The following is a 27,766-nucleotide window of genomic DNA, read 5'->3' as shown; positions in this document are numbered from 1 at the left end:
ACCAGGGCTGGAACCCGTGTCTCCTGCATTGGCAGGCGGATTCTTAACCACTGCGCCACCAGGGAAGCCCTTGCCTAATTTTCTATTTGCTTGGCTTTCTTATTGTTCATTTGTGGTTTGTAAAGTATATATTCTCTATATGAAACTTTTAGGAGAAAAATAACTTCTTCCATTCTGTGGTTTGCTTTTCACTCTCTTAAGGCTGCCTTGGGTGAGTATGTGGACTCTTTTAATGCATAATAATCTTATTTTAAAATAGTTTTATTTCTCAAAAATTTCCTTTATAATTAACACCGTTTGTGTCCTATTTAAGGGATCTTCATGTATTCTAAGTTCACTAAGATTTTTTTCTGCTTGTTTTCTTTTAAAACTTTTATTGTTTTACTTTTCACATTTAGCTCTGCCGTTTTTGGGGGATTGATTTTTGTGTATAGTATGAGCTAGGGATTAATGTACATTTTTCTCCACATGGATATCCCTTAACTGAGCACCGCTTATTATTCCACTACATGGAAGGGACAGTTTTGTCACAAACCAGGTGACCTTATATGTGTGGATCTGTTTTTGGATTCTTTGTTCTGTTCTATTCATTTGTCTATTCTTATACCAGTATCACAGTGTCATTACCATGATCCATAGTATGAGTCCTTTTGCTTATTCTTCAAAGGATTGTTTCTGGTCCTTTGGATTTCTAGATGAATTCTAGAATGTGTCAGTTCTACAAAAAATACTTTTATTTTTGAAGTATATATATATATATATTTACCCCTGGGAATGCTTGGGGAGTTATTTTCCTTCAGCATTTTAAAAGATGTTATAGTCTGGTGTCCATTATTTCTATAGAAAATTGGCTCCTTTGATGATGGTATGTTCTTCTTTCCCTTCTGGGTACATTTAAGGTTTTTTCTTTGGTTTAAGCAGTTGACTATGGTGTGTGTGTATGTGTTTGTGTGTGTGTGAGTGAAATTCTGCTTGGCCTTATTTAAATCCCCTCCCTCCCCCGTATTTTACTGTGAAACTTTTCAAACTTAGAAATAATTTGAAAGGATATACAGTGAACATGCATATACTCACCACCTGGCTTCTACAATTAAGATTTTGCTATATTGGCTTTATCACAGATATCCCTCTATCCATTTGTCATTCCATCTTTATTTCATGAGGCAATTCAAAGTAAGTTACAGACATCAGCACACTGTACCATTAAGCACTTAGGCATGCCTCTCATAAAATAGCTCAGTATTTATTTATGATTCTTTGTTTGGAAGTACATGTTATATACAGTGAAATGCACAAATCTTAAGCACTATCCCAGTGAGTTTTCACAAATGCATACACCTGTGTAACCCAAATTCCTATCGAGATATAGAACATTACCATCACCCTAGAAAGTTCCCTCATATCTGTCCCTCCATCTCAGCCCTTTCATTCGTATCTACTGATGTGAGTTTTTTCATGACAAATTAGTTTTTCTGTTCTAGAACTTCATGTCAGTGGAACATACCTTTTGTCTAAGGTTTATATCTCTCAACATGAGGATTTTGTGATTTATTGGTATTTTTGCTTGTTTCAGTAGATCATTTCTTCTTATTGATGAGTAATTTTTCTGGCACAAGATTTCCAGGCCTACCTTATACTTTTCCCCACTCAGTTCTGGAATCAGCCATTTCTCCAAGGGGCCTTAGTTCCTTTTAGTATGGGAATGGTATTTAAGAAATCAAGAATTTGTTTTTTTAACAAGTAGATTCCAGGTTTTTTTGCCGAAACTTTCTATCATTTCATTCATTCTCTTGAACTTTTTTTTTATCATTATTTAAAGTCCCTGTTATTATTTCAATAACTAGGTAACTGTGAGGCTGCCTCTATTGATTTTTCCTCCTTTTGTTTCTTTGCATTTGATTATAGTTCCTGTTAGCCTGGTATCTTTTTGTTTGTTTGCTTGTTTGTTTCTTTAGCACTGGACCTTGGGTATTAAGTGTTAGATAGCGTCACTCCTGTGGTATTCCTGCTGAATAGATAACCTGAACCTTCTCGTGAGGAAACATTAACTAAACACAAATTAAGGGAAATTCTACAAAATAACTGGTTTGTATTCTTCAAAAATGACAGTATCATGAGAACCATCAAAATGCTGAGGAGCGCATTCAATATTTTCTCCTTATATTGTTGTCTACTCTGAGAAATAAGTATGAGGAAGTTTCACTGTAATTGAGTAAAATTTGCTTTTGGCATTTATTTTGATGATTAAGTTAGGATTCTATGGTTGCTGAATTGATATAAAAGGAGAGGATAAGTATCATATCCGAGAGTATCTTTCACCTTTAAGGCATTGCATTCTTGTCTAAAATGGAAAATTGGCTGATTTGAGAATAAAATGTAATTGAGTATGCAACCATGTGAAGAATAAATTTTATTTTTGGGGAAAAAAGTGTTGTGGAGCTTTTCCAGATAAGGGGAACTAAAGAGACATGGGTCTGAGAGTTATTTATTTTTAAGAATTGTTTATTGTAAAAGAAGGCATTATTGAGGCAATTGGCAAAATCTGAATAGTAGTATCACATTAATATTGATTTCCTGGTTTTGACAAATACGCTGTAACTATGTAAGAGGCTTCCCTTGTTTTTAGGAAGTAAACACTGAATGAAGTATTTCAGGGTAAAGGGATACAGCGTCTGCATCTTAACTGTCAGATGATTCATAAAAATCATATTTGTGTGTGTATATAAAAGAGGATAATACAAATGTGGTAAAATGTTAACATTTGGGAAATCTGGTTAAGGGTGTATAAGAATTCTTAGTTTAGTTTTGTAACTTTTCTATAAATCTAAAAGTATGTCAACATAAAATATTATAAGGAGGGGCTTCCCTGGTGGCACAGTGGTTAAGAGTCCGCCTGCCGATGCAGGGGACACGGGTTCGTGCCCCGGTCCAGGAAGATCCCACATGCCGCGGAGCGGCTGGGCCCGTGAGCCATGGCCGCTGCGCCTGCGCCTCCGGAGGCTGTGCTCCGCAACGGGAGGGGCCACAGCAGTGAGAGGCCCGCGTACCACAAAAAAAAAAAAAAAAAAAAAAGTGTTATAAGGAAAAAAGTACGAGAAAAATAGTTATATATTTGCTGAGTTAAGTGAAATTTAAGAATTTCACCTTTAAGAAATGGCATGCTCTAGAATGCCACCAGGTTGTGTAAGAGATCACTCACTTGGTGAGTGATCTAATCTACCTGTTTGTTAATGCATAGGTATGTGGTCTTATGATTAAATAACGCATTTGCAATAGTTCATAAAATAAAATTATCTATCTAAATGGTGTTGAGGAGCTTGGATTTTCACTGAGACTGTGTAGGTTTGTTTATAAGCCCTCCCACTTGCTGAGAGAACTTGGAAAGTTACTTCTGTGCTTTAGTTTCCTCATGGCTACAGTGGGATAATACAGTACCCACCTCAGAGGATTTTGTTAGAATTTAATGAGATAATGAATATAAAACACTTAGCACAGAATCTGATTCCTCATTAGAACTCAATAAACATTTTTGTTATTTTCAATAATTTTGCAGAATTGAATCATTTATTGCAATTAAATAATTTTTTGTCTGATTTAGTTTAAACACACTGTATAGATTATGAACTTCTGTTGGCATCTACTGATGATACATTATGATTTTAAATATATCTCATAGTCAAATAAATTTGAGAAATCCTGTATTTTTTTTTTTTTTTTTGGTGGTATGCGGGCCTCTCACTGTTGTGGCCTCTCCCGTTGCGGAGCACAGGCTCCGGACGCGCAGGCTCAGCGGCCATGGCTCACGGGCCCAGCTGCTCCGCAGCATGTGGGATCTTCCCGGACCGGGGCACGAACCTGCATCCCCTGCATTGGCAGGCAGACTCTCAACCACTGCGCCACCAGGGAAGCCCCCTGTATTGTTTTGTACTTCCCTCCTAATCACCTGTAGAATAAAGATTACAGCATTTATCTTATTACCTCATAGAACAAAATATTTGAAAGGGTTGTAAAATACAAACGCAATGTAAAATATTAAAAATATAGTCCATTTATATGATCTGTGATAGACATTGACTTTTCTACATCCAGTAGCATATAAACCAATATATAAAAAACAGACACTTTCAACCTCAGTTGCTGACATGTTTTTCCTTTATTGTCCACAGATACTTTTCATATTCCCCTACCAAGCTTCTCTCTCTTGATATGTTAATAACAATTTCCTCAATTTTCTCTTCCATAAGATGGAATTTTGAGATCTTGCAACTGTTCTTGGTAGATAAAACATAAAATAAACAGGGCTGTCTGTAAATAAAATAAATTTCTGACTCCTACCTTTACAAAATATTAGCTATTGATCACTCATAGATGTGCAAATTATTGATGTATACATCTTTTTGGACGTTGGGCTCTAAGCGATACATTTAGCATACTGGTAATGACCATTAAATCTTTGCTATCACCTATCCTCTACCTCTCAGGTTTTACATTTAATAGATTTTGAAGGTATTTATTATTACTGCAGTTCTTTGTACTTGGCGCTTTGATCTGGAGGCGCTTTGATCTGGATCATTGTGCAGCATACTTAAAAGATTAAGTGGCCTTGCAATTATGATATTTTTAATTGTGGTATTTTTAGCCTATGGCTCAAGCTACATTTGAATGAGTGTCTATTCTAAGAGCCTGTACTTTGATTACATTTGAACACGTTATTGAATAGTTGCAGTTACAGTCATAAAAGCAATCTGTGCGAATATCCAGTATTCTGTAGCGTTGTTATTGCCTACAGCAACAAGTTTCTTATCATGGTAAACACTCGTGACTTCAAAAAGAAAATATTTCTAGAAGTGATTGATTGGCTCTTTTGAAATTTATTCGCCTGAGAGTGTTGAATTGCTTTTAAAAAAGCACCATTCTGCAGGATATTTAAACAAGTGCTGATTAAGCTGGAAGTAAACTCCCTAGTATATTTTAACAGTCATCCTTCTTTAAAGTTCCAGTTGTACAAATGTTCTTTCCTATTTTCATAGATTTTAGTTGCATTATGATTTGGAAGATTCTTCGAGGTATTCCAGTTCCCCTGTTGTAGTTAGAGGAGTCTCCTTCGTGATAGCCCCTGCAGACAGTGTAGAGCCTCTCAGGGATACTTCCAGTATTCCTTCCCTCCCAGTGTCAGAGATTCTCAGTAGGCAATTGTTCCTGGTAATAAAAGGAAATTAAAAAATTGAGTTAACACGGATTATGTAGTTTGATGGTAATAGTATTAGAAGAAAACACGAAATTCCTATAAAATTTAGGTGACTGAAAAATTTTAAACATTGGTCTTTTATTGTATTGTATAAGATGCTTGTTTTAGTAACAAGTATTATGGAAATGTATACTTCTCTCTCCTTTCCAGGTTGATTCCTCAGAGATAATTGCTGATAAAACTTGGGTGTGTATCCTTTGCTAGATTTGCTGTGCTTGTATAAACACGTGTTTATTAGTGCCTGCATTTTATAACCACTTTAGGTCTTTGCTGTCTTTTGCTAAGTAAAGGGCTTTGCCTTGTAAGAATTTATTGAGTGCCTGACGTTATATTTATTAGTAATCACACCTACTGGATGGTCACATCCACTATTGAACTTATTTCCTAATTGCTTTTGTAAAAGGTTGTTGTAGTCATCTTTTGGAACACGGTATCTGCCAAAATAAGAGCCGTATTTTAACTGAGAAGTATCCAGCAGATGTCTGTGTATTTAACATGGAAGATTATTTATGGTTAAGATGAGTAAATGCTTAAAGATCAGGAAAAGGACTTAGTAAAATGTCAACTATAGTTCTTTTAACATAAGTGTATATCTCACATTTCCCGGTTAGTCTAAAAATCAAAGGTGATATGTTGAAAGAGAAAAGAACACATTAATGATAAGTATAGCATCTCAGTGGGAGGACTTCTAGTAAGATAAAAGTCTGATAGTTTTAGTAATCCTAGGAATTATTTATTTTAACACGTAGTAGTTAAAGCATTGATCCTGAAGCCATAAAACCTGGCTTTAAATCCCAGCTGCTCATCACACTAGCTGTATGACCCTTAGGCAAGTTGCTTATCCTTGTGTCTGTTTCTTTATCTATTAAAATGATTGGTATGAATATCAAATGGGTTAATATTTATAAAGTGCTTAGAGCATTGCCTGGTTCATAGTGCTGGGTAACTGCTTGTTGTTACTGCTGTTATTATATTTATTTTAAAGGATTTATACAGAATGAAAAGTAGATTTAAAAAATGGCAGTGAAATATTTTTTTCATTTGATTGTCCTAGAGATCTAAAGACCAGTTGACCTCAAAAAAGGCATAGAACTATTAGGTCAGTTAGTATTTTCTTATTCTGTGGAAAATAAAACTAGAACATAACTTTAATTGAATTGTTAAAAAATACCTTCGGTTTCAGTTTCTAGGTTTTCTGTTAGTTTGACTTTCTGTGTTTCTTTCAGCTACACGATTTTATAATTGAGATGGTATGGTGTAGAGAAAGGCTTTTGGAATAAGGCATTTGAAATCTCATTTCCATCCGTCTCTGGCTAACTTTGGGTAGTGTATCAGTTATCTGTTGCTGTGTGACAACTCCAAAACTTAGTTGCTTCAAAAACGATTTATTATTTCTCATGATTTTGTGGACTGACTGTACTCAATTGAGGGGTTCTTCTGTTTTACGTAGAACATTTTGTTTACCAGCATTTTTGATCTCGGAACAGAACAACAATGCTGAAATCTGTTTTTAGAACATTTTATTTAAATGAGCTAATGTGTTAAAAGTTATTTCTGTGATGCCTGGCCATTGTTAAAACTCAGGAAATGGTGTTGATTTTTATTTAATAGTCAAGACAATTCAACTGTCCCAAATGTAAAGTGGCTAGCATGTAAAAAAGGTCTTGGTTGATACTTGTTTGGCTCATGTGTTTGAGTTAACAAAGCTATTCACAGCAGAACACTAACAGCTTCCACTGGTTGATCAATTCAGTGAACAAATTAATGAGTGAATGCCTACTATATGCCAGACAGTGTTCTCAGTGCTGGGAATATAGCATTGAAAGAATTAAAGCTCTTTCCCTCACGGGTTTTATATTTAGTGGGGGAGGGGAAAACAGATAATAAGCAAACATATATATCAGTTGGTGGCAAGTGCTATAGAGAACACTAAAGCAGGATAAAGGAGGAGAGGTAAGTATATGTGCTGGTGGGGGTTTACCCTTCTGTTTAAGGTGGTCAGGGAATGCCTTTCTAATAAGATCTTTGGGCAGAAACACAAAGTAAGAGTGAGGGGATCAAGTCCTGCTGTTCCCACTGCCTGGAACCTTCTTCTAGATAAATGTAAAGGTTTTGAGGCAGCAACTATGGTTAGAGACAGTAAGGAGGCCAGTGTAGGTGGATGAGAGCAAACAAATGGGATGATGGTGGGAAATACTAGATACGGCTGCGGGCTGAATCACATATGACCTTGGAGGCCATTGTGAGGAATCTGACTTTACTGTGAGATGGGAAGAAGCTCTTGGGAGGTTTTGAGCAGAAGAGTGATGCGGTCTGACTTGTGTACTAAACGGATCACTCTGGTTGCTAAGTTGAGAGTAGATGGTAGAGGACGGGGCAGAAGCAAGAACAGTTGGGGAGCGTGCAACGAGAGATGCTGGTGGCTTGGACTGGGGTTGTAGCAGTAAAGGTAAAGCAAAATGGTCAAATTCTGGATCTGTTTTGCAGATAAAGTCAATGGGATTTGCCGATAAATGTGTGGGAAGTGAGAGAAAGAGGAGAGTCAAATTTGATTCTCACACAAATTATGGGCCTAAGAAACTAGGAGGATAGAGTTGTCATTCCTGAGATGGGGAAGGCTGGAGGAGGAGTGTGTTGGAGGGAATTATGAAGATGTTTTGAACATGTTTGGTTTGAGATATCTAGTTGACAGTCAGTAAGAGATGTTGAGTAGACAGTTGGATACGTAAGTCTGGAGTTGGGGAGAGAGGTCTGGGTTGGAGATACACATTTGGGTTTTAAGAATAGAGGTGGTATTTAAAACTGTGTGATTGGATGAGATCACCTAAGGGAAGTGAATGTAGTTAGAGAAGATAGGCATCCAAAGACTGAGCCTTGGGGCACCCCAGAATTTAAAGGTTGTGGAAATGCGATGGAACTGGAAAGGAATCTGAGAAGGAACTGCAGGTGAGGTAAAGAGGAGAGCAGAGTGGTGCCCTGGCAGTCAGTTGCATACTGTTTAAAGCAGGAGAACACAACTGTGTCAAATGCTGCAAGTCAAATAAATCAAGGATGTGGCAATTCAGTGGCTGATGGTGACTTTGACAAGAGCTATTTTGGTGGAATGATGGGGTAATGAAAGCCTGATTAGAGTGAGTTCAAGAAAGGGGCAGAATTGGAGGCAGCTTTTCTTAACAGTGCTTTCAAGAAGGACTGGTGTAAGAGGGAATAGAGAAATGGGTGATGGCTGAAGGAGAGTATATAAACAAGAAAGTGTTTTCTTTTTTTTTTTCAAAATGGGAGATATGGGATAGTTATATATATATGTAGAGAGAAGGAGGGAGAGGGAGAGAGAGGTTGGTGATGAGAAAGAGTGGGAAATTGGTGGAGTGATGTACTTCAGTAAGTGAGCATGGGTGCCTTAGATAGAAGCACTGACAGATGCAGGTGGGCTAGTAGATGTGGTGGCGAGAATGTGGAAGTTTCTTTCAAATCCCCCCCTGCCCCCAGTAAAGTTGGATGCAAGGACAAGAGTCAGGAGTGAGGATGAGGGAGGAGGTGATGGTTTGAGAAGAGAGGAGGTGTGAATTAGGACAGTGGGAGTATGAATAAATTAAGAGAATGTATATACTGTTTTACATTTTACATAGAATCTTTTACTTAGTCCTTTGGATAATTTTCAGAGCATGCTACATCGGTAAAACCGCATTTTAAAAATGAAAATACTAAGGCTCAGGTAAATTACTTGCTATTAGAGCGATTGCTAGGTGTCTGTTGAGTGTTTAAAATCTAGCTCTATTTAGATGATTTGCATTATTTGAAGTCAGTGCTTCCTTACCAGACTCGCAAGATTTGTCTTCCCAGAACATTCTGCAGAGATTTTTAAGTACCACTATAGCAAAACATTCTTATGAATGTTTTTACCCCAGAATTTACCCATGACCTGTGGTTGACCCCCAAATGAGAGATGACATGTTGTGCCATTCCATTTGTATGACATGTCCAGAACAGGCAGATCTAAAGAGACAAAAAAAAAAAAAAAAAAGACGAAAAAGAGACAAAAAAAAAGAGAGAACTAAAGCGACAAAGTAGATTTGTGGTGGCCTAGGGATGGAGGAGTTTGGGAGAAATGGGGAGTGACTGGTAATGGATATAGGGTTCCTTTTGATGGTGATGAAAATGTTCTAAAATGGATTGCGTTAATGGTTGCATAATTCTGTGAATATACTAAAAACTATTGATTGTACCATTTGAATGGGTGAATTGTATGGTATGTGAATTATGTCTTAATAAAACTGTTATTATAAGAAATGCCTTCTGCATCACCTACCTCAAGAGAAGACTGTTCTGATTTTATTATTTTTATCTTTATTGAGTTTACCATTTATTTACCTTTTCCAAGTTTGTGCTGCATTTCTCTGGTATCTTCTTCTTCTTTTTTTTTTTTTTAACATCTTTATTGGAGTATAATTGCTTTACAGTGGTGTGTTAGTTTTTGCTTTATAACAAAGTGAATCAGTTATACATATACATATGTTCCCATATCTCTTCCCTCTTGCATCTCCCTCCCTGCAACCCTCCCTATCCCACCCCTCTAGGTGGTCACAAAGCACCGAGCTGATCTCCCTGTGCTATGCGGCTGCTTCCCACTAGCTATCTATTTTACGTTTGGTAGTGTATATATGTCCATGCCACTCTCTCACTTTGTCACAGCTTACCCTTCCCCCTCTCCATATCCTCAAGTCCATTCTCTAGTAGGTCTGTGTCTTTTTTTTTTTTTTAACATCTTTATTGGGGTATAATTGCTTTACAATGGTGTGTTAGTTTCTGCTTTATAACAAAGTGAATCAGTCATACATAAACATATGTTCCCATATGTCTTCCCTCTTGCGTCTCCCTCCCTCCCACCCTCCGTATCCCACCCCTCCAGGCTGTCACAAAGCACCGAGCCAATATCCCTGTGCCATGCAGCTGCTTCCCACTAGCTATCTACCTTACTACGTTTGTTAGTGTGTATATGTCCATGACTCTCTCTCGCCCTGTCACAGCTCACCCTTCCCCCTCCCCATAACCTCAAGTCTGTTCTCTAGGAGGTCTGCGTCTTTATTCCTGCCTTACCCCTAGGTTCTTCATGACATTTTTTTTTTCTTAAATTCCATATATATGTGTTAGCATACGGTATTTGTCTTTTTCTTTCTGACTTACTTCACTCTGTATGACAGACTCTAGGTCTATCCACCTCATTACAAATAGCTCAATTTCGTTTCTTTTTATGGCTGAGTAATATTCCATTGTATATATGTGCCACATCTTCTTTATCCATTCATCCGATGATGGGCACTTAGGTTGTTTCCATCTCCGGGCTATTGTAAATAGAGCTGCAGTGAACATTTTGGTACATGACTCTTTTTGAATTTTGGTTTTCTCAGGGTATATGCCCAGTAGTGGGATTGCTGGGTCATATGGTAGTTCTATTTGTAGTTTTTTAAGGAACCTCCATTCTGTTCTCCATAGTGGCTGAACCAATTCACATTCCCACCAGCAGTGCAAGAGGGTTCCCTTTTCTCCACACCCTCTCCAGCATTTATTGTTTCTAGATTTTTTGATGATGGCCATTCTGACTGGTGTGAGATGATATCTCATTGTAGTTTTGATTTGCATTTCTCTAATGATTAATGATGTTGAGCATTCTTTCATGTGTTTGTTGGCAGTCTGTATATCTTCTTTGGAGAAATGTCTATTTAGATCTTCTGCCCATTTTTGGATTGGGTTGTTTGTTTTTTTGTTATAGAGCTGCATGAGCTGCTTGTAAATTTTGGAGATTAATCCTTTGTCGGTTGCTTCATTTGCAAATATTTTCTCCCATTCTGAGGGTTGTCTTTTGGTCTTGTTTATGGTTTCCTTTGTTGTGCAAAAGCTTTGAAGTTTCATTAGGTCCCATTTGTTTATTTTTGTTTTTATTTCCATTACTCTAGGAGGTGGGTCAGAAAGGATCTTGCTGTGATTTATGTCATAGAGTGTTCTGCCTATGTTTTCCTCTAAGAGTTTGATAGTTTCTGGCCTTATATTTAGGTCTTTAATTCATTTTGAGCTTATTTTTGTGTATTGTGTTAGGGAGTGATCTAATCTCATACTTTTAAAAGTACCTGTCCAGTTTTCCCAGCACCACTTATTGAAGAGGCTGTCTTTTCTCCACTGTATATTATTGCCTCCTTTATCAAAGATAAGGTGACCATATGTGCATGGGTTTATCTCTGGGCTTTCTATCCTGTTCCATTGATCTATATCTCTGTTTTTGGGCCAGTACCATACTGTCTTGGTTACTGTAGCTTTGTAGTATAGTCTGAAGTCAGGGACCCTGATTCCTCCAGCTCCATTTTTTGTTCTCAAGATTGCTTTGGCTATTCGGAGTCTTTTGTGTTTCCATACAAATTGTGAAATTTTTTGTTCTAGTTCTGTGAAAAATGCCAGTGGTAGTTTGATAGGGATTGCATTGAATCTGTAGATTGCTTTGGGTAGTAGAGTCATTTTCACAGTATTGATTCTTCCAATCCAAGAACATGGTATATCTCTCCATCTATTTGTATCATCTTTAATTTCTTTCATCAATGTCTTATAATTTTCTGCATACAGGTCTTTTGTCTCCTTAGGTAGGTTTATTCCTAGATATTTTATTCTTTTTGTTGCAGTGGTAAGTGGGAGTGTTTTCTTAATTTCACTTTCAGATTTTTCATCATTAGTGTACAGGAATGCCAGAGATTTCTGTGCATTAATTTTGTATCCTGCTACTTTACCAAATTCATTGATTAGCTCTAGTAGTTTTCTGGTAGCATCTTTGGGATTCTCTATGTATAGTATCATGTCATCTGCAAACAGTGACCCCATGCACTGTGAAAATCCATGGATAACTTCACAGTCAGGGCCCTATATCTGCGCTTCCACCTCTAGGGACTCAGTAACCACAGATCCTGCAGTGCCATAGTGCACATCTATGGAAAACATTCACCTATGAGTAACACACACACACACACACACACACACACACACACACACACACGCACAGGTTTCAACTTTGTTGTGTTTATTCTCGTGGCCACTCATCCTTGACTTGTGCGTGCATACCTATTTGAACAGTAATGTAACAGGTAACTCCCATCACTTGTGTTCTGCTTTTCTACTGACCATTCAGACTTAGTTCCTGATTGACCCTAGGGTTTGTAATTATGTTTACAACTTCATAAAAATAGAAAGTCCCTCACTGATCAACAGGGAGTGTATGAAAGGAAAATTGACCCATTCTGACTCAGGGCAACATTTCCTGGTTTTGAAAGACACACACCCACTCGGTAGTGCTTACATATGTCCAAGTACTGATCCACTGAAGTTGGGGTTGCTTTCTTTCTTGGTACCAAACTTTGCATTCTTAAAATACTTCGCCATCTACCTATTTATGCTATAGATTTGTAGTAATAGACAATTTCCAAACGTTTGAACCTTATCTCAATCGTGGGGCTCACACATTCTTTCTGGTATCTTCTTGTCAAAAGTAGAGAGAAGCATGTAGCTATACACTTGTATGTAGAGGAGTATCATCAAGAGAAGCCTGGATAGCTGTACCTTTCATTTTTACTGAGTGACATTTCTGACAGAATCATCAGAATCTGGCCCTTAGTTTTGTCATTTCAGAAATTATTTGATCAGTGTCCTAGACTTGACCAGACCTGGGTTCTGTCACTAGATTCTCAAGAAACTGAAATGTATCAGCATTATGCTAGTTTTTTAACTTTAATGAGAAACGTTAGGCAGACTAAATAATCAAGTTGGCCTAAGCATTCTCTGTATTTGAAAAAATAAGTTAGGAGTCATATTATGATCACTGTTTTCTTGATGGCCATGAAATCATCACATGAGTTCATAGTTTAATGGCATTTGCAGGGATAACCCAGGGCATCTTTCTCTTATAAGAATATAATTGTTCCTAGAATTTGACATATTGAGTTCCTGAACTGAGACATCCCTTTTCCTAACATGGCTAGGTTTCTCTGACAGTGATTGAATTTTCAGCTTAAAAAAGTAAATAAAAATGAAATAAAGTAACTCCACCAATAGTTATCTTCTTCTCTGAGTGATGGTATTTCACTGTTCTTAATTGAACCATCTCCTGCTAACATTCTTTTTGAGTTCTCTAGCAAAAGACCCACAAACCATTCAGAGTTCAGTTTACCCACTTAAAAAAAAATTTTTTTTAGCTTCTCCACTTTACCTGTATGTTATATCAGTGTTTCAAGGTTTTAGAAAAGTAAAAAAAGATTTGGTCTTAATGAATATTGATAAATTTTATTAAAGGCATATGGCAAAAAAAGGAAACATGGCATTTTATATATAGATTGCCTTTGTTACCATATAACCTAAATTTTTGAGTTGGTTTGTGGATTTGACACTTGCCTTCTAATTGTGAGTTATTATTTATAGAGTGGTGAACAACAGGTTTAGTTATACTCTCTGTCCAATGGCCATGTTTAATGTGTGCCTTGCCTGTCTACAAAAGTACAAATGATATCTGTTCCCTGCTATATCCTTAGCACCACCACGTTATAGCTGCTCAGAGGGGAGTTAAGTTAGATGAGAAAAGATGTAGAAGAATTTCCTTTAGGTGTAGAACAAAAGATTTATTTTAAGAGTGGTCCATAAATTAGAATTTCTGCTGTGGTCATTTATATACAAAAGTATATTTAGCCCAGAGGAATAATTTGAGAGCCAATTAAGATACAACCAGAAAACTAAGCTTTATTCATTACTGACAGATGGATATATTATTCTTTAGTGCATAATTTGATTTTAAAAGTTTATTTTATTGTAAGACTGGCCAGCAGAGCTCTGACAGCTCTGGCAGTTTCATCTAGATTGTAAATGCTTAACGGTATTGCTTTCCCACCTTTTTACATGTGATGATACATATAGAAAATATAATGTTTTATGGCATGCCACGGTAAGCTGGAGAGAATTTAGGCACGTTTGACTCAGACTTGGTGAAGAAATTTATTACATTTTCTTTATGATATGTAGTATTATAAAATAAAATACAAAAGCTTTTGGGAAGATAGTTGTGGCAGCCTTGGAATTGTGCCATTCGGATCCACTTCAAGAGAACCTCCTGTGAAGAGCAGTTAACTGACAGCCTCCAGCTGTTGTGCCTTTAGGTAATGCATCAGTGCTCAGCAGAGGCCCCTTTGCTGCTGGGCTGCTCTCAGCCAGTGACCAAACACAGTGGGGGTCCTAGAGCTGCGCTGTTCTAGTTTGATGGGGAACTAGCCTAGCAGATAATTTTTGCCTTGGGGACACCCCATTGACCCTGCCAAGATTTTCTCTTAACAGCACTGCTGTTGGAGGTTCTTTCCACCCAATTCTTCCTTTGCACCTCTTTCACAGGTGTCAGAACTGCTCAAGGTCTGAAGCTCTCTTCACCTATTCCTTCTTCCTGTCCCTGTGTATCCTTCAGAGACATTTTTCTGAAGAAATTTCTTACACGTCTTGTCTGCTTCTCAGAGGACTTAAACTGATGCAATAATACATAATGAATTTGTATAAAACTTGCAGTTAAAATTCTTTCATTTTTTAAAATGAGAAAGTTGAGTTTGCTTACATAAATACAACTTTTGAATCTTAGATTTGTATTTGAAGTGGTTTTATACAATTCCTAGTCAAGAGTTTGAAAAAATAACTCTATATTCTTGTCACTGTCACCTAGAAACTTGGCTCATTCATTAAATGGTAACAAATGGCAGAAGGAATTCATCACTCTTTGTCTAGTTGACAGAAACTCTTCTTAATTGTTAACCAGATTTCAAATAATTTTGGTCTCTTTAAGTTGAGTATCCTAGATACTATCATTTTGTTAATTTTCTTTCATTACCGAATGCAATGTTGAAGTTTTCTACAGTAGCCAATTTCAAGACCCATGAATTTTTTATATTAATTATTTCAAAATAATCATAAAGCTCTTATACACAGCTATAGCTCAGTCTTATTAATAAGTCTTCAGGATTCAAAGTAGTACATGATTAAGTATCACTAGTGAATCTCATTTACTCCATATTTTTGAAACAGGCTGCCTTTTGCTTTGAACCTTTTAAAGTACAGATTAGTATACACCCTTTATAAACTCTTGTGTCCATTTCTCTTTCTTTCTGTCTAGACTTCTGTTCTTTGAGGCCTAGTTCAAACCCACATTTCACACTGACGCTTTCTTTCCTTTGTGTGAATCAACCTGTGTTGGCATGACTTATCTGAGAAATGTTTACTGAGTGCATATTCTCTGCTACGTTCTGCGTATAAAATAGTGAACAAAAAAGGATATCTCTCTATATTGTGAATATATAAGATTGATAATTTAGTGTAACCTATTTTTTTCTCTTTTTACAATATAGTTTAGCATTTGCTTATAGCTGAATATAACTCGTGTGTACATCTACACACTTGCTGAGTATTTTGTCAAAAGAATGAAGAACTTTTATAACTATGTTTTAAGGTTCTTTTATGCCTCATAATATCTCCCCTTGACACTTACTTGTTTTTCACAAGTACTTGTGCATTAAGAGCCTACTGAATCTTAAGTATTAATTATAGCAGAGGTGTTTAGGAGTAGAGAGTCACTGGACAGATCCCAAATCTATGGTAGAAAACAATTTGTTTATTATCCTTTGAACTTATTCTGATCAGAAGAGCTGTAGGGAGGAGATGGAATAGTTTTCCCATTGAGTCTAGTGCTTTGGTTCTTCAGTTTGGCCATGTATTGGAATCACCTGGGGAGCTTTAAAAACTACTGATGCCTACCTCCCATCCCCAGAGTTTCTGATTTAATTGGTATGGGGTGTGGCCAGGACAAAGGGATTGTAATGTGCAGCCAAGATTGAGAACCACCGCATTAGGAGATAGTGACAATCAGCACTCTCAGTTAAAAAAAGTTAGCAGAAGGCTTATTTTCTTAAACTGTATAAAATATACACTGAGAGAGCCTGGGAACAGTGCCATCCCAATAGTAACGAGGACCCATAGCTCATTGAGGGAGTTCCCACTGGTCAAGTCTGGGAAAATTAGAGCATCAAAATAAGTAATTATAGTAATGGATTATAACCCATTGAATAAAATAGGAATCCATTATACTTACATAGGTAAATACATGAATAAATTGAAATTGGATTATTTGTACAGTCTCAAATTGAAACTCCACAAAATGCTTCATTACAGAGGGGAAAGGAGAAACTTGATAGTGGAGAAATCTAGCAGATACCATGTTAAATAGTCAGAGTGAATATTATCAGTAGTGGAGCAAATCAAAATTTTGTACCACCTGATAGCATATAATGAGAAGAAAACGCCATCACTTTTTAAACAGTTCTCCCAAAGATCTATAACCTTCATCTAATTACAAGAAAACATCAGACAGACCCATACTGAGGGACATTCAACAAATAACTGACCTGTAATATCTTATGCCAGGGTCATAGCAATCAAGGAAAGACTTGAGGGACTATTCGATATTGGAAAAGACTGAAAGGGATATGACAGCTAAATGCAGTGCATGATTTGGAATTGGATTCTTTTTCATAAAGGACGTTATCAGTGTAATTGGCCAAACTTGCAGTCCGAGGCTTAGATGGTGGAGATGTATCAGTATTTGTTTCCTGATTTTGATGATTGTATTGTGATTATGTAGGAGAATATTCTTGTTTGTAGGAAATACGAAGCATGCCATTATTTGGCAAATTACTCTCAAGTGGGTTAGGAAAAAGTATTTATTGTACTGTTCTTATAACTTCTCTGTAAGTTTGAGACTGTGCAGGATAACTATGATTGTATGACTCTGTATATAGAGAACTCTTAGAATGTTAATTTTCTTATGGAAAAGTCATGTGAAGTAGCAACACAATTTATCGGGGAATTGTATCTTTCATGAAATAATTTTCCAAATAATCAAAGCTCTTCAAGTGGTAAAATGCTTTTTTAACTGTTTTGATGTATCCTGTACTTTCTGCCTTTTAAGGCTGAATATATTGAACTTGGTCTTATCTGTTTTGGATAACAAATAGCCCAGTTATTTTTATTATCTTCTGAAGTAATACCCACGTCTCGATCCATGGTTAGCCTTTGGGGTTTTGTTTTGTTTTGTTTGGGTCTTATCTTCTGGTGTCTGGCTTTAAGTTCTGTTGGTGTCATGGTGCATGTATTTTTAATTTGTCAGTTCTCTTTCTAGTGTGTTATTTCTAATCTCCTGTAGTCTCAAAAACAAGATCTATGCTTTTCCTTTTTTTACTGTCATGTTAGTAAAACTCGGATTAAGTATAGATATTTTATCATAGCAATGTTGTACTCATAGCACCCCTTGAAGTTTAATTCAGGATTATGGCTAGGTTTCAACAAGTTCTGGAAAATGAAGAATTACTGTAAATAGTAGATGATTTCGCTCTCATTTTACAAACTTCTCTGAGAATATCAGATGAATTGGATAATTTTAAAAGAAAACCGCTGATTGATTGATTGATTATTATTATTTTTTTTTAAATTTCAGAGCTCCAGAGATTATATTGGGGTTGCCATTTTGTGAAGCCATAGACATGTGGTCACTGGGATGCGTGATTGCAGAATTATTCCTTGGATGGCCTCTCTACCCAGGAGCCTTGGAGTATGACCAGGTAATAGAACTGTTGTGATAACCCAGTAGAATTGGTAGAATGTAAAGAAAAATAATAGACTTACAGGAATGCATTTTCCCAGGTATACAATACATGTGAGACTCCTTTTAGAATAAATTGGCAAAACCTTGGATCTAACGGAATTTAAATTCAGGACTCAAAACAAAACTTGATTTTTAAAGTGTTTTCATAAACAAGGGTATAATCCACAGGCCTGAAAACCTTTTGGGAGAATTTTTTTGGTACCATTTTTATATTATAGATATATAAAGGGCTGGACTGTGTCCATTTAAATAATAGTGCTTTGCTTGGGTGACAGACATCACTTGGGTGATGACAGCTGAAATGTCAGCCTCTCCCAAGGAATAAAAGTCATCATAGCTACTGGTCTTGAACCAACAGCCTTTACTGGTCTTAAGTACCTCAGTCACCCTAACCCTCTTTAGTATTTTTAGCTGTTTTTGGTGGTGCTAAAAGTCTAGCTTAACATTGAAATGACTCTCAATAAAATCCAGCAAATCACCTCCCTACACACTTTTCATGGTAGTTTTCAGGTGTGTTCATTAGTCTCTCTAAGCTACTAGACAGTGTTGTTTGCTATTTACTTGGTTTTTAATATCAAGATTCTTTTTTGGGTAATTGTTATCTTCTTCACTATTATTTGAAAGTTTCATAGCATCTCCCTTATTAGAGATATATATATATATATATATATATACTCAACTCATATTTTAGTAGAAAATGTTAGAATTAACAGTGGTTACATATATTTTGTCTGGCTTATATTTTTATTTAAATGTTATACTATTTAACTTTCAAACATGAAAAAAATAGAAAGAACATTTTACAGCACACATAACTTGTAGCAAAATGCCTGATTTCTAAGATTTAGCTTTCTGTATAAAAGGGGATACGAGAGGTAGTTAATTTAGTGACTTAAATGTTGCTGAGACGACCCTAAAAGTCATTTAATATTAATTATTAAATTAGATGTTATCATTAACTTTAATCTTATCCTCTTCCAATGACTTTCTACCCATAAAATTTCTCTGTTAGGCCAGGTGTTTTTTTAATATTCTCTACTTTCCCCCTCCATGTTGAGCATACCTCTTAAAATACCATTTCTATAAAAATTTCCATACATTCTAGTTTCCTTCATCTTTTTACCCAATCATTAACTTTGATGCAGGTGCCAAACTGTTACTAGTTTTGAAAGAGTTAGTGATCTAGTTGGAGAGTCCCATAATCCCTTAGCTGCTGAAGTACTGAGGTACCTGTCAAATTGTAGAAATATACCTTCGGCTTTGTGGACCACAATTTATGACATGCATAGTACTCTGGAGCAGGACACCATCTAGTGGCAACATAAAGGTCAGTTTGCTGTTGTACTCTGGATTTGGACTTTACAGTTCTAGTGTTGGACAACTAACGTTGATACTGAAAAGGACCCTACAGATTATCTAGTTACTACCCCTTCACATTTTATAAAGGAGAAAACTGAGGCCCGGAAAAATGAAATGACTTGTCAAAAGTTACAATGGTAATTTAACACAAAGTCCTGACCAAAGCTCAGTTTTTCTAAAATCTGTAATAGATTTCTTTTTTTTTTCTAAACTGGGAGGTGTTATCTGATCCAGATTCACAATATTTTCGGAATGTATATTACTTTAATTCCAAATGGGTACAGTAATTGAAAAAAGTTAATAGCATACAGCATCAATAGCCACACGGTTATCAATTCAGTGTTTTAAAAGGTATTTTCCAAAATATATGAATACAAACAAATAAGAGTGATGTGTTTTTTGGTTCCAATCTTGGACTTCATACTCATTTTCAAATATGATGCTTGCTGTAGAGGTTTTGATAAATGTCTGTTTTCAAGATAAGGGCTATCCCTTTATTCCTAATTTTAAGTTTTTTTTTTTTTAAGGAATTTTGCCCTTTTAAAAAAAATTTATTTATTTATTCATTCATTCATTCATTTATGGCTGTGTTGGCTGTTTGTTTCTGTGAGAGGGCTTTCTCTAGTCGCGGCAAGCGGGGGCCACTCTTCATCGCGGTGCGCGGGCCTCTCACTATCGCGGCCTCTCCCGCTGCGGAGCATAGGCTCCAGACGCGCAGGCTCAGTAATTGTGGCTCAAGGGCCTAGTTGCTCCGCGGCATGTGGGATGCCCCCAGACCAGGGCTTGAACCCATGTCCCCTGCATTGGCAGGCAGACCCCCAACCACTGCGCCACCAGGGAAGCCCTAAGTTGTTTTTTTTTAAATCCTAAATTGGTTTGGACTCTGAAATGCTTTTGTGCATCTATTAAAATATTCACGAGTGGGGTTTTTTGGGGTTGTTTTTTACTTTAGTCTATTTATGTGGTTGAATTTCATAAAATTTCCTCAACTCCCTGGATTATGATCATCTAATTAGGATGTAAAAGGGCACGCCTCTGTCTGTTATCTGTTTCCTATTCTGGGCATCAGCTGCCATGATATACTTGGATACCCAATTGGGGTGTTGTTGCTATTTTATTTTTTTAACTTATTTTTTGCCTTACAGTGACAGTACAGTGGGCAATAGTAGTAACATTACTAATTAATACTTATCGAGTTCTTTTGGGTGCCAGGAACTGTCAACACTTTAACTCATTTAATGTTCACAACAACCCTATGAAGTTTTATAGATGAGAAAGTTGAGGTGTGGGCAAGTTTAATGAGCTTGCCCAATAGTCTAACACGGGCAGTCTGAATCTAGAAGCTATGCTATTAGCAGTAGACCACCTCTACAGTACTTCATGGATAATGATACTTTCAAGACACTAAGAGTCCAGCTGAACCCTGCTCTAGTCTGCCCTAGCTCCCTGGCACTGACCCTCTTCCAGACTCCACCTCTACCCTACCACTGTCAATCTACTATTGCTCGAAGAGGGTTTTCACAGTCTGTATATTAGTTATTCAGATTCATCAACCTCCATTTGTATTCTGTCTCCAGATTTGAGTTCTAGGGAAGGAACCAGCAGCCTATGCTAGTTTATTGTTTTGTCCCGTGATAACTTTTTATAAAAATAAATTTTTTAATTTTTATTTATTTTTGGCTGCGTTGGGTCTTTGTTGCTGAGTGCGGGTTTTCTCTAGTTGCAGTGAGCGGGGGCTACCCTTTGTTGCGGTGCGCAGGCCTCTCATTGCAGTGGCTTTTCTTGTTGCAGAGCACAGGCTCTAGGCGCGCGGGCTTCAGTAGTTGTGGCTCACGGGCTCTAGAGCACAGGCTCAGTAGTTGTGGCAAATGGGCTTAGTTTTTCCACGGCATGTGTGATCTTCCCGGACTGGGGCTCGAACTGTGCCACCAGGGAAGCCCCCGTGATAACATTTTGTACAAATATTTATCTCTCAGAATATATGTTGTACAAGATATTCTTCTTCTGTTTTGCTTTTGTTAATAACATTGCTTTTAACAACAGGAGTGTTTGTATATTACAAATATATCAGCATTATTTATAAAGAGTGGAAGCCCAGCCAATTAATTTGGAAATTCAATTCAACAGAAGCACAGAAATTCTATATTTTATATCTCTAGCAACAGCTGCAAAATATTATAAATCTAAAATTGATAGAACCAAAAAAAGAGACGAAGCCACAATCATAATTAGAGATTTAAAGCACATTTATTTCAGTAATTGATAGAGAAAGTAGATAGAAAAATATCAGTAAGAATATAGAGGATTTGAACACATGATTAACCAAGTTGACCTAGTGATACAGGCATAGAGCACTACACCCAATACTACACGCAAAACTGCAGGATACATACTTTTTTTTTTTTTTTTTGGTACGCGGGCCTCTCACTGCTGTGGCCTCTCCCGCTGCGGAGCACAGGCTCCGGGCACACAGGCTCAGCGGCCATGGCTCACGGGCCCAGCCACTCCGTGGCACGTGGGATCCTCCTGGACCAGGGCACGAACCCGTGTCCCCTGCATAGGCAGGCGGACTCTCAACCACTGCGCCACCAGGGAAGCCCAGGATACATACATTTTAAGTGCACATGGAACATTTACAAAAATAAAGACTTTCTGTGAAATATATTGTAACATCTCTTTCTTAACCCTTGTTGTTATGTCTTTTGTGTAACCTATATTTAACCTTGTAATATTGTTTTTTTCAAAGGAGGTGAAAAAGACTTAACAGTATATGTGTAGTATACTTCAAGGCCAATTTTGAGTCACCAGGAAAAACTTTTCAGACTATTTAAATTCTTTATTATGGGCTTTGTGTTCTAGCCCTTTAATCATCTGTGTCATCTCTTAAAGTCTTTCCAAGGCAATTTCTTCTTTGAATTTTGGATTCTACAACTAGGCACTGACCATGTTGAGAATATATTTTGTCATATGTGCATTTTATTTCCTTTTGTATACAAATGTACTTACTGTGTATGTGTAGAGAAGGCTGCCCTGTGAATTGGTACTGTGCTTGGATCCCTTCCTGTCTTAATTGTAGGTATAGTGTCTCATTAGTGCTATATGTACTCAATTTGACTTATATTTACTGGGGAAATATCAGTAACATTCTAGGAAATTAAATAATATTTTTATGGATGAATGGACAGTATTTAATTGGTTGATTGTTCTTGAAAAATGTTTGTTAGAGTTTAGGTAGAATCTTATCCAGAGCAGCCGAAAGCCTGAATTTATATTCAAATTTTATTATGCTTGGTAATATCAAATTATATCTTATGTAAGAAGAATAGAGCTCACTCCAGGGGTGGGGGTGGGAATCTTTAAAGAATTCTATTTTGTCAAGCTATTCAGGTTTCAAAGAGACCTTCTCAAGTTGGCTCAAGGAAAAGTTCATTTATTTTTGTGTGGACTGTCCAAAAATCCAAGAATGAGCTTTAATATGACTGGATTTTGTGAAGTCTGGAGTTGAAGGTGCTTTTAGGTTCAAGGCAACACTTAGAGAAATTAATAGGCTTTGGTAGAATTTCACTCTGGTGCTCGATCTTAAGTATAACTTAGCTGCTCTTTAAGTGCTTTTATCTGTTCTAACTTGCTACTCAGAATTCCTGCTCACTCTTAACTCTGGTTATGTTAACGTGGTCATCAAACTCTAGCTCTGCCTTATAACCCTTCAGCTCATCCTCCAACAGTATCTGGAATTTCTTAGTTTGCGTTTCTGACACTGTAAATCTGATTTGCTTAGCTTAATTCTAGTTGAGTTCACAAGGCAAATTTATGAAGTAATTGCTTCTAGGTCAGGTCCCCACCCTTCATCCACTGGAGACAGGAGGGGCATACAGATGGAACAAGTTCTTTTCAAATGACTGGCAGGCATTACGACCAAAAATAAACTTGGCAGGTTCATTTGCCGTTTTGTTTTTTCAGTGCCATCTCAACTTCTTAGGTATATTAATTGCTCTATGGTATTCTCTTAGCACTTTGTTTTTTTCTTTATAATGGCATTTCCTAGTTTAATTGCAGATTATGTGCTTAAATATTTATTCTACTGAATTTTTTGAATAAATTTTAAAGATTGGCAACATATTTTATCGTTCTGCATAGCTTTAGCATCTGACCCATAATAAATGCCCTGTGTAAGTTTGTTGAAATTGAATTGTTGAGCACCTTTCTTACCATCTGTGATACTCTGATGCAACATCAAGGTACTAAGCTCTTAGTACTTTTCATTTTCTGTTTCCGTAAAACAAGGAACTCAGGCACTTGGGGGATGTGGGGTGAGGGGGAGGTACTGCACTTTAATGTAACGAAACTAATTTGTAAGGTGGAAATTTTAGTTATTTCATGTAAAATTCGGGATACAAATATGCATGAACATAGACTCTTGTTAGGAGGCACGTAGTCTTGCAGGGAAAACTGACATGTAAAAATAATTGTAATGTAGTGTTATAAATGCATTAAAATAGTTACGTTCTAGGTGCGATGGTAGCACAGAGGAAGGTGATTGCCTCTGTTTTGGATGGTTAGGCATAGCTTTACAGAGGAGAATTTCTTGAATTGAGTCTTGAAGAAGGAACAGTAAAAGTTTGCCACGTGGATTTGGTGAAGTGGCAGGGAGGGGAGTAAGGAGGGAGAGGCACAGGGATGTTGATAAGTAGGGGTTAGAGAGCAATCTAGGAAAGAGAAACTAACCCATGCAAGGTTTAGCAGGTGCTAGGCGGGGCTGGAGTACAGGAGCATGTAAAGAGCCCGGAAGAGATAAAGCTGGAGGGCCTGTGTGCCATGTTTAGAGATTTGGAATCCATCCTGTAGGCAGTAAAATAATTTTATACAGGGGAGTAATAATCAGATTTTCATTTTATCAAAATGGCTGTTAGCAATTTCTTGTTCTCAGCAGTGTGAATAATGAATTGGGAGTGAGTGGATGGGGTCATTAGGGAGGCAGGTAGACTAATTAGGAGGCTTGTGAGATTGTATAACTCAGAATTGAAGAAGACCTGAAAGAGGAATGGAGAGGAGAGACAGTTATGAAAAATACTAATGAGGTAAAATTGTTACGGTTTTGGATGTTGGGTGATGAGGGCGAGGTACTTGTTGGGCATAAATTTCAGGCTTCTGATTCGGGTGGTTGGTGGTAGTCTCCAAAGGGGGAAATACATGAGGATTAACAGGTTTAAGGAAAATCAGTTTAGAATATGTTCACTTTGAGGTACCTAAAGGCCTGCCAGATACAGAGTGTCAGTAAGCAGTTGGATCTACAGCTCCAGAGCTAGAGATAAATATTTAGACATAGAATTAGAGATAAAACTATGGCACGTGGGGCTTGTAGAGGGAAAGAAGACAGATAAAACTCTAGAATGCAATGCCATATAACAAATGGAGGAAGGCAGTTAAAGAGTGCCAAGAAGTAGGAAGAGAAATAGAAAAGAATGATGTGGAAATGAAAGGAACAGAGTTTTCAAGTTATTCACTTGAAAATAGCCAGTGGTGTTGAAGTAAGATAAGGATTAATATGTGACTATTAAATGTGTCAGTTAATAACAGGACATTATCATTTCGTGAGAGTAATAGTAAAATTCCAATTGTTGTGTGTTGAGGTTAGAATGGAAAGTAAAATATAGACCACTATTTTAATGCTTTTAACTGAATGAGAAAAGTGTTTTAAATAGTTAAGAGAGTTTTTGGGGTTTTTTTTTTTGTTTTTAGGCTGGAAGATATTAAACATTTTTGTAGATCGAGGGCAAAAATCTCATACAGAGGAAGAAATAGAAGATGCAGGAGAGGATGGACTAGTTGTATTTGAGGTTTAAAAAAAGAATCCTGTGTTCTCAAACACAGTTTCAAGGGGTTAAGCCTCTGTTTATTCCCTGTGCTGCCCAGTTGTTGATCTGGGGAACAGATATTTGAGGGCCACCTATGTACCAGACACTGTCATGGGTGTACGTGTAAGAAAACAAAACAAAGTTCTTCCCTCATGAAATGTACATTCTACTGCAGAATGGGGTAAGAAAATACAAAGTAAATGTACCAGAATATCGGATGATAAAAAAGCACAGTAGAGAAAAATACAACAGAATAAGTAGAGATAGGGGTACTAAGAGGGGAGAGCTTGTTCTTATTTATTAGTGGGGCATGAAAGGCCTCATGAATAAGGTAACATTTGAGGGGAGAGCTTTTTCTTATTTATTAGTGGGGCATGAAAGGCCTCATGAATAAGGTAACATTTGAGGTGAGAGCTGAAGGAAGTGAAACACTAGCCATACAGATGTCTGGGGGAACAGTGTTCAAACAGAAGGATGTTAAGTTCAGAGGCCCTGAGGCTGGAGCTTTTCAGTGTCCTCCTGAGAAAGCTCATCTACACTGTGTCCTCCTCTACTGACTCAAGCACACATATGCCAGTGACATAGATGCGTCCCCTCCAGTGCTCCCATAGCCCTAATTCACCACGTCAACTTGTCACTAAGTCAAGTAACTTGTCAGTTGCCTGTGTAGATTTCTCCAGTTTCTCCAGTGGTTTCCCAGTATTGCCTCTCAGAGTAAAATCCAAACTTCTTAACCTACTGATAAAGCCCTTTGCCTGCTAGATCAATTTCGTCTCTTGCCATTTCTCCCTTAGTGAACTTTAGTCTCTGAATGTGTGGATGTATTCCTTTTATTTTCCATATTTACTCATATTATAACCTTAGCATAAATCATAATAATTCAGATTTTTTTCCATTCCTTCAGGGCTGACAAACTGTTTGTTCTTTTTGACCCAACTTGAGCATCACCTCATCTGGAACTTTATATGACTACAATTATTTTATGTGTCTCTTCTTTGTTTTTCCATAAGGCATGTATTTATTATACCTGTATTATATCAATATATATTACACTGTATTATAATTGCTTACTTGTATGTTCCCTACTGGACTGATTCCTTAGGGCACACACTGTACATCATTTAATTCTTGACCTAACATCTACCTTAGTGTCTGATATAGTTGTTCAATAAATATCTAATGCAATAAAAGAATAACTTCTGTTTTGTAAATTATTTTTCAGATTCGATACATTTCTCAGACTCAAGGTTTACCAGGAGAACAGTTGTTAAATGTGGGTACAAAATCCACAAGATTTTTTTGCAGAGAAACAGATATCTCTCATTCTGGTTGGAGATTAAAGGTAATTCATTAAAAAAAATATTTAGAAAAACATATTCTAAGATGCTTCATGTTCACAGATAATACCCTCTGTGCCTATTTTTCTTTCATTGCATTTTTTTTTTTTTTTTTTTTGCAGGTCCCTCGCCCTTTTGTGGCCTCTCCCGTTGTGGAGCAGAGGCTCCGGACACGCAGGCTCAGCGGCCATGGCTCACGGGCCCAGCCGCTCCGCGGCATGTGGGATCTTCCCAGACCGGGGCACGAACCTGCGTCCCCTGCATCGGCAGGCGGGCTCTCAACCACTGCGCCACCAGGGAAGCCCTCTTTCATTGCAATTTTTTCTTCTTTTGAATTTTCATTTTTGACAATCCCCACCCCCCACTTTTAACGAGGAGAGTCCTTTCTGAATACCTTAGCTCATTCTCTAACCTGGCAGCACAATTATTAACTCACTTTAAATAGTTTAAAAAAATTTTATGTGTATCATTTTGTGTTGTTTATCTTCCCTACCCAGTTCTACATTTATTAAGCTTTATAGGACAGGGATTGAATCTAACCACTTACTACATAACCCAAGTACCTAATTTATTCCTTGGATTAGTAAATCTTTAATGATTCACTTTAGTTATTTTGTTAAGGATTTTATCTATATGTGTAATATTTTTTGATCTGAACCTGAACTTCTCATTTTTTGTATACTTCTAAAAACTTACATTTAAAAAAATTATTTTATTTATTTATTTTTGGCTGAATTGGGTCCACTCTTTGTTGCGGTGCGTGGGCTTCTCATTGCAGTGGCTTCTCGTTGCGGAGCACAGGCTCTAGGCGCATCGACTTCAGTAGTTGTGGCTCGCAGGCTCTAGAGCGCAGGCTCAGTAGTTGTGGCACACAGGCTTAGTTCCTCCACAGCGTGTGGTATCCTCCCGGACCAGGGCTCAAACCCGTGTCCCCTGCCTTGGCAGGTGGATTCTTAACCACTGTGCCACCAGGGAAGTCCCAAAATTACATTTTTGATAGTTATTCTTTTGAAACTACTACTTGCCTTAGAATATTCAATATATTAGGCTAAATGTGCCAGAATTGAAGAAATAAAGGATTTACAAATGGTGGGTAATAAGATATTTTCCTTCTCTGATATATTCGATAAGACACTGGAAGAACATGAGGCTGAGACAGGAATGAAGTCTAAAGAAGCCAGAAAGTACATATTCAACAGTCTGGATGATATAGTGCATGTGAGTACCACAGACACATTTGTCAATCTTATGC

The 27,766-nt window shown here is 37.2% G+C and overlaps 1 protein-coding gene across 6 annotated transcripts in view; it reads left to right on the top strand.

Annotated features, from left to right (window-relative positions):
- The window catches only part of HIPK3 (homeodomain interacting protein kinase 3), a 96,581-nt gene that overhangs the window by 52,543 nt on the left and 16,272 nt on the right, over positions 1-27,766 (top strand). For all 6 annotated transcript variants that reach the window (XM_027115070.1, XM_027115071.1, XM_027115074.1 and 3 more), the window contains 3 exons: positions 17,796-17,919; positions 26,400-26,519; positions 27,646-27,732. In XM_027115070.1, coding sequence (XP_026970871.1) covers positions 17,796-17,919; positions 26,400-26,519; positions 27,646-27,732 — 331 coding nt within the window. The remainder of the gene's footprint in view (positions 1-17,795; positions 17,920-26,399; positions 26,520-27,645; positions 27,733-27,766) is intronic.

The sequence above is a fragment of the Aethalodelphis obliquidens genome, unplaced genomic scaffold (assembly GCF_003676395.1).
Source record: "Aethalodelphis obliquidens isolate GAN/ISIS:26980383/991018 unplaced genomic scaffold, ASM367639v1 scaffold14, whole genome shotgun sequence".
NCBI classification, from domain to species: domain Eukaryota; kingdom Metazoa; phylum Chordata; class Mammalia; order Artiodactyla; family Delphinidae; genus Aethalodelphis; species Aethalodelphis obliquidens.
This window is presented reverse-complemented; position numbering and strand designations above follow the sequence as displayed.